The sequence below is a fragment of the Convolutriloba macropyga genome, chromosome 4, assembly GCF_964194025.1.
Source record: "Convolutriloba macropyga chromosome 4, txConMacr16.3, whole genome shotgun sequence".
NCBI classification, from domain to species: domain Eukaryota; kingdom Metazoa; phylum Xenacoelomorpha; order Acoela; family Convolutidae; genus Convolutriloba; species Convolutriloba macropyga.
Window position 1 is genome coordinate 26,125,724 of NC_134471.1, and position 7,614 is coordinate 26,133,337.

Here is a 7,614-nt window from a genome sequence, read left to right on the forward strand (position 1 = left end):
TCGGTTTGTCTGAGACTTTTCAATTGCTTAAACAAAATTTTTCAACAAAAAAACAGTTTAACATCTGTTTTTCTTCAATTCACTACTCTTTGTTCACATTGCTGAAAGCTCCTTTGTTTTTAATGAAAACAGAGACGTACTGATTTTGATTTCCATCACTTTCGAATGAAATTTCACACACTAACAGGGTTTGGAAATATAATAACCATTTACGACGAAACGGTTACACATGTGTGAGGAATCGCTTCAAGTTTATAACACCCTGACAAGAAAGTACAGTGTCGCTAAAACAGTCTTCGAGAGTTTTGTGGATAAGACAAGACCTGTTAACGAAAATGAAAAGTAGATAGTCTTAGGACTAAGAAACTGGACCGGCACAACATGCAGGCATAGTAGGAATCCCGAGCTTAAAAATTGTAGAAGACTTCAGAGCGAGGATCAATTAGTAACTAAAGAACCGTTCAAGAGACAAGAAACAACCTTAAGCCGACGAAAATATTTCGATCATTTGTTTAGGATAAAGCCGGACAGATTGGCGATGATGTTTAAGGTCTTCAAATGAAATTTGCCACAGACATTAAGCAGGCTGAGAAGTTTATGATCCTTAACCCGGATGGAAAAATTTTAACAAAAGCTTAAAGGACCATTTGGTCTCGTTGGAGAGATGGTGGTCAGGGGACAAACAATTTGTTAAGGATACCCACCAATAGCTGGAGTTATCTTTACCGATAAGTTACATAGGTTCTAATAATTTCCAATTTTGGCTGTCGCAGGCAAACAGCCAGGTGCACGAGTTGTCTTCGCTGAATCGAGACAAAAATATAAAAGAAAGCTGTTAGTCGTTTCGCAAGTCCCGGCGGCTCAAAAAAGTTTATGTATGTTTGCAGAAGGTTCCCAGCCCTTTTCATGTTCTCCAGCAGAATTCAGTACAATATTTTTCCTTTCTGACTTTCGGTAGTTCAGGCCAATGCCTTTTCATTCTACAAGCATCCTATAGAACTCTCGTTTTTGGGTCCTAGATATCAGATACTTGTAGTAGGTCTATGATTTGACAGTAGAGTGACCAAGGCAGTAATTAGCTGTAATTAGCATTTGTGTAATAATTTACAACTCATTTCAGGTCCCTTAATTTGAATGTCTCAAGTTTGTATATGCATTGTTTGGAAAGGCGAAGACATGACGACACATAAGATAGGTAGAACAATCGATTTGAGCCTCACTGTTACTTATTAGAGCGCTGTTCCGTTAAAAAACTTTCCCGCTTTCTCTAAATTTCCGTCAATCTCTAAATGTTCCAAATTACGTCATGACTTAGGTATACGCCAATGTCTTTTATGTACAATGATGGGCTGAGTGATTCGTTATCTTAAATTCCGGTTCAATTAACAAAATAGAGAAATCCATTTTTCCCTTCTGCAGGCGGCATTTTATTGCTGAGGTTCACCCTTTCCAAAAGCTGCAGGTCAAGACTCATCGGGATTTTATTTGTTGCCGTTGCTTCATATCAATAAATAATTAGGTACGAATTTTTCAACATCTTTGACAGTACAAGTAGCGTGGAGACACCTCTAGTTATAAATTCAAACATACCCGGCAGATTGCCGGAAAATAGTCGTCGGCAGATCAATTGAGCAATTCCAGCCAAATTAAAAACAAAATTATCTCAAAAATTGAGAAACAATCAAACAAACCAGACAAAAATATACTCATTGGTAAAAATCTTTCAGCTTTCACACCTTAGACAAAATTTGACCCCTTTAAATATACCTATTTCAGAAATATGTTCGTATATGCATTGTTTGGAAAGGCGAAGACATGACGACACATAAGATAGGTAGAACAATCGATTTGAGCCTCACTGTTACTTATTAGAGCGCTGTTCCGTTAAAAAACTTTCCCGCTTTCTCTAAATTTCCGTCAATCTCTAAATGTTCCAAATTACGTCATGACTTAGGTATACGCCAATGTCTTTTATGTACAATGATGGGCTGAGTGATTCGTTATCTTAAATTCCGGTTCAATTAACAAAATAGAGAAATCCATTTTTCCCTTCTGCAGGCGGCATTTTATTGCTGAGGTTCACCCTTTCCAAAAGCTGCAGGTCAAGACTCATCGGGATTTTATTTGTTGCCGTTGCTTCATATCAATAAATAATTAGGTACGAATTTTTCAACATCTTTGACAGTACAAGTAGCGTGGAGACACCTCTAGTTATAAATTCAAACATACCCGGCAGATTGCCGGAAAATAGTCGTCGTTGATTCCCATAAATCTATTGGGATTGAAGGAATAGATATTGAAAAAAAAATTGTACAAAAACATTTTTTAAGTCCGATTTATTTTGATGGCATTTCGTAGTTGCACATACTTCTGATTCTTAGAGAGAGGCTACAGGTGCTACTATCAATACCAATAAGCATTAGAGATGGCAACTAAGACTTATAGGAACGACGTTCAAATAGCGGGAATCTAAAATTGGGCATTATGGGTTTATCCCGTTTCTATTTCTGATTTCAATTTTTATACTGACCCTGTTCACTTTGAATTGCTTTACTGAGCAAGTGATGTTCAAAATCACTTTTGGCAGAATGAGAGGAGAGAAACTAGCGTAGAGAAGTCAAAAAGATTTCACGCAAAATGTTGAAAAAGCGGCAAAATGAGGTAAAGCGAAAAATATTTTTTGTTCGACGAAAAAAAACATAACAGGACAAGTCCTGAAACACAATTCAAAGAAATGAATGAAAAACTTAGAAGTACTCTAACTGACCAGCAGATCAATTGAGCAATGCCAGCCAAAACACAAAAAAATCATCAAGATTTTTGTATAAAAACATTTTAAGTGCGATATATTTTGATGTCATTTCGTAATTGAACATACTCCTGTCTCTCAGTGAGAGGCTACAGGGTCTAGTATCAATACCAATAAGCATTATAGATAGTAACTAAAACATATGAGAACAAAGTTCAAGTACCGGGCATCTAAAAATGGGCTTTATGGGTTTATCCCGTTTATATTTCTGATTTGATTTTTTATACTGAATCTCTTCATTTTGAATTGCTTTGCTACTGTTTAAAAGGACTTTCTTTGAGCAGAATGACAGAAGAGTGAAACTAGCCTAGAGAAGTCAAAGAATTCACGCAAAATGTCGAAAAAGCGGCAAAATGGGTAAAGCGAAAAAAAAGTTAAACGAAGTAAAAAAACATAGTAGGACGAGTCCTAAAATAAAATTCAAAGAATTGAATGAAAAAACTCAGAAAACTCTACCTGGCCAGCAGATCAATTGAGCAATTCCAGCCAAATTAAAACAAAATTATCTCAAAAATTGAGAAACAATCAAACAAACCAGACAAAAATATACTCATTGGTAAAAATCTTTCAGCTTTCACACCTTAGACAAAATTTGACCCCTTTAAATATACCTATTTCAGAAATATGTTCAAATCCATTTTTTGTTTCTGAAATCTGTCCAGTATTCAACTCGAAAATGACCGAAAATTTAAAAAAAAAAAAACGAAATCAATTGTAAAATTTAAAGAAATGTTGCAGAATAATGTGATATTAATATCTTCAGAATCATTTCTATGTCTCTAGAGGTTATCCAGTAACCCAATTCTAAGACGTAAAAAATTCATTGGCTCCAAGATCGATAGGCAATAATTGTTAGAAAATATTTCAAATTTCAAAAAATAGAAATTTGTTCTATTAAAAGGTTGACAACCATTCCATTGCCCCCTGGCAATTATTTAAAAACATATCATACCATCAAACTTTGGATGAGGCTACCTGGCTACTGAGGTAAGAAAAACTGAATAAAAGACAAATATTTTAAAAAAGTGCAAATGTTATTAAAAATATCTGAAATTCGAAAGGTTAAATTTTAAAAAATAAATCCATTGAAACTAACAACCATTCAGTAACTTTTTATCAGACCGTGGAAGAGTTTTTCTGACACTTGAGAATGGACAAATATCAAAAATTGGCAAAAACTTTAGGAAACATTGAAAAAAAATTGCAGATTTTATCAAAAAAAATGCTAAAATTTGAGAAATTAAAATGTTGAAAACCAATCCATTGTTACTAGAAACCATGCAGTGCCCTATTATCAAACCTTAAAGGAGATTCCTGGCCTCTGATAATGGAAAAACTCAAAAATGACAAATATTTTCAAACATGAAAAAAATTGCAAAATTGAGTATCATTTTGCGTGTGTGTATGTAGTAACAAAACATATAGCTCATAAAATCGTCATAACAATTAATTTTGTCTCGCAAAAGGCCTTCATCAACTTTTAAAAACTTCAACCTAAGACTAATCAAACTAAAAACTCAAAAAAATCACAAACAAAAAAAATGCACATTTTGAGCCCAAAAACTCCTAAAAATGACCATTTAACCTTAAATTAAGGCCATACCATCAGCTGCACCACTCTAAGCACTTGAAGGACTAATAAAGCCCACTTTGGGCCTCTAATGAAACTTAATGCCCGCTAGGCTTTACCTGTTTATCCCGTTTTGAAAGATCAAAGTCATTGAAAAATGTGTGAACACATCTTAAAAAAAACAGCGCCCCAATACAATTCAAATTCTCTGAATTGTAAAAAAAAATAGGAGCGCTGTAATAGCCGGCTGAGAAGATGAGGGCGGCTATTAATAATTTATTTTGAACGAGACTCACGTTATATTAGTTTGTCAACAATTAAAGGAAACAGCCACCAAGACTAGCTTGCTTCAGTTTCTGTAACAATTTTGTGTGTGGTACTACGTTAAACTTTAGCAATGTCTCTATAAAATGGGACAAAATGAGAGAGATAGGAGTGTATTTATCTGTTTTTTCGCTTACCATTTTGATGTAGGTGAGCACATTTGAGAGCAGGGATCTGTTCTTGATAAAACCATGTTGAAAGTTTGAGAACGTTTTTATTGGGTGTTCGTACAGTTGAATGTAAATACATTTTTGCAAAACCCTAGTGGGCAAGTTTACAGTAACTGGACTGAAATCTTCTAGTAGGTGTTTTTCATCCTTTCTACGGATTTCGTAACCACTTGCCAGCCCTCTAATAGGTTTTCAATCTTCTGATTGTTCTAAAGATCATGTTAAATGCAAGACTTAAAGGTTCCGCGAGTTTTTTGAAGAAGTTGACATGTCAAGAAGTTGACAATGCGCAGTAACACGACAAACCATAAAACTAAGTCAGGTTGACCATAGCCTGACCAATGTTGGCTGCAATGATGGTACCACGTGAAAGTTTCAGACGCAAAAAAAGTGGCTATAGTCACCAAAAAAGAGCAATGTTGCACATAAAAAGATCAATCTGAAATGTCGGGAATAATAAGAAAAAAGGGCAACTGAGAACAGGCTAGTGTAGGCCTAATACTGTTTTGCACTCGTTATTTAAAAACCCAAATTGAAGGAGCGCATTTTTTTTACAAGATATTGGTATAGGATAAGCGGAGGACGTCAGTAAATCCGAACGGGCGCAGAGCAGAATGTCATAAAATGCGATGCAACAGGCCAAATACTTCCCGTGCTCTGATTGGTTGATCTAGAACTCAGTACTTTAAAGGCAAGGCAGTCTTTAGGAAAAGAATACCTACAAAATAGCGTAACGCAGCTATCAGCGGTCGCAACTCCCCCCCCCCCCCCCCATCAGATGGTCGCAACCTCCCCCCTCAGATATTCAAGGGACGACGACCGATTTAATTCGCCATTAGTTGTACTCCATTTATACCAATCAGATTATTTAGCTAAACAAATTTAAGCATTCGGCTCTGATTTCCATTCGGCTCTGCGCTCGTTCGACTCTAATTCCTAGTTGCAGGATGAGCACCACAGAAATCAAAGAACAAAATTTTTCTCGTAACCGATCTCTGCCAGAGCACATTAGGTAATGTTTTCTGAAAAATTCAATATTTATAAAGAAATTTTGATAATGAATTGCTTAACAAAATAAGACAGAATAAGGTTCCACCGATTTAAATAAGAAACTGGAAATCTCGAATTGAGAGAATTCCCGGTCATTCACATTATTATATGCTTCTTTTTAAGTTACTTTTGTTTAGTTATTTCTGGAGCAATAATCTCCAGTACAATTGGTTTTCGCGGTACAATTTTCACAAACATTATCTCTTGTCTTGACAATGCCTTAATCAGGCACTTCAAGCAAAAAATGAGCTAATACATACCTTATCAGGGGCTTCATTTGAATCGCCAAACGACGGCGGAGCGTCATCTTTTACTTGCTGTTGATTCTTTGTTGATTTTTTACGTGATTCGTCTTTTGGTTCAGCAGGATACTTCAGTTCCTCTGTGGCTATTTCTTCAAATGCTCTCCGGTATACGGAATAATAGTCCTAAAAACCCTATATTTAGCAATGCCCAAAACATTAAAATTGAGATATCAGAACACTAACTTCTTCACCGTCGCCATAAGTTTTAAAACACTGACGCCTAAAGTAATGAATCAATTTTTCGGTCAATTTGTCTTCGTATTCATCGCCTAAAACAACAACAATTGCTCTATACTAAACCAGTCGCAAAAAACTATGTTCGACTTTCAGAAGTATCAATGCGAAATCCAACCTCCAAACAACAGCACCTCGCGGTGTTTGTCATACCACGCTCTTTCTTGAGGATTACTCAACACATCATATGCTTCTTGTAGATCCTGAAACCGTTTCATTGCAGTCTCGGAATTGTCCTGATTTTTATCTGTGAAAAACAATCGGAAAAGACAATTAATCAAAAAGATCGTTATAATGCTCCACGCTCTTGAATTAAAAGGGCTTATTTCCGCTTTTGCACCCACAGTACGTTATGCGACCAACGAGTTAGGAAACACCTTTACGCATTACATAGAAAATGATGAAGTGATAATTTAGCACTTGACCTTTGGACGGCGGGAGGAGGCACAAAATAACTCGGGCAAAGCATCGCATTACAATGAGGGCAAGAACTGGAAATATCCAAAAAATACCTGGATGCAGTTTCAGTGCCAGTTTTCGATACGCTTTCTTCAGTTCATCATCAGTGGCTGTTTGTTGAACCTCGAGAACTTCGTAATAACATCTTGAAGGTTGCAGCGTTGTCCCAACCATGGTTTCCTGAAACGTGAAAATTTTAATTTTATTACTATTATCAACTACGTATATTCTGAAAAGGCTCGCGAACAAAAATCCTACAAAAATCATTCATACTGGATCTCGGAAATTTAAAATGTCAAAACAATAACCGAAAATTTGCTTCGGCATTCATTGCGCCTTTTTAAAATATTTTGTGGCCACCCATTGCTGCAAACAATACAAAAAAAAGTTCGCTAAAAGCTTTGCGTATTCCGAGAAACATTTGAAAACTATGAATTCGACAATTTATGCTCCCATGTCAAAAAAACCCGACTAACGTCGCACGAATTGCTCTCAAACGACGGGCGAGTGGTTGGCTTCGTCAGTAGATAGCCACGTTTTAGTGAGGTTAGCTTTAAATTAATTGAAGAGGCGCAAGATGAGCTCAGCGGGGGTGCAAAAGTGGATTGGGGGGACTGGTGTGGGGGCGGTGGGTGAGTGGGGTGCGGGATCAATTTCGAAGAACCGCCCTTCACACCATAAGTATAAGTCTCC

General features: G+C 36.4%; 1 protein-coding gene across 1 annotated transcript in view; it reads right to left on the reverse strand.

Moving 5' to 3' along the window:
- The window catches only part of LOC142337553 (dnaJ homolog subfamily C member 21-like), a 32,532-nt gene extending 25,410 nt beyond the window's left edge, over positions 1-7,122 (reverse strand). Inside the window, exons 1-4 of the mRNA XM_075386863.1 lie at positions 6,975-7,122; positions 6,581-6,709; positions 6,412-6,497; positions 6,184-6,351 (exon numbers count right to left, since the gene is read on the reverse strand). Of these exons, the coding sequence (XP_075242978.1) occupies positions 6,184-6,351; positions 6,412-6,497; positions 6,581-6,709; positions 6,975-7,095 (504 nt within the window). The 5' untranslated portion in view covers positions 7,096-7,122. The remainder of the gene's footprint in view (positions 1-6,183; positions 6,352-6,411; positions 6,498-6,580; positions 6,710-6,974) is intronic.
- Between the last annotated feature and the right edge of the window lie 492 nt (positions 7,123-7,614).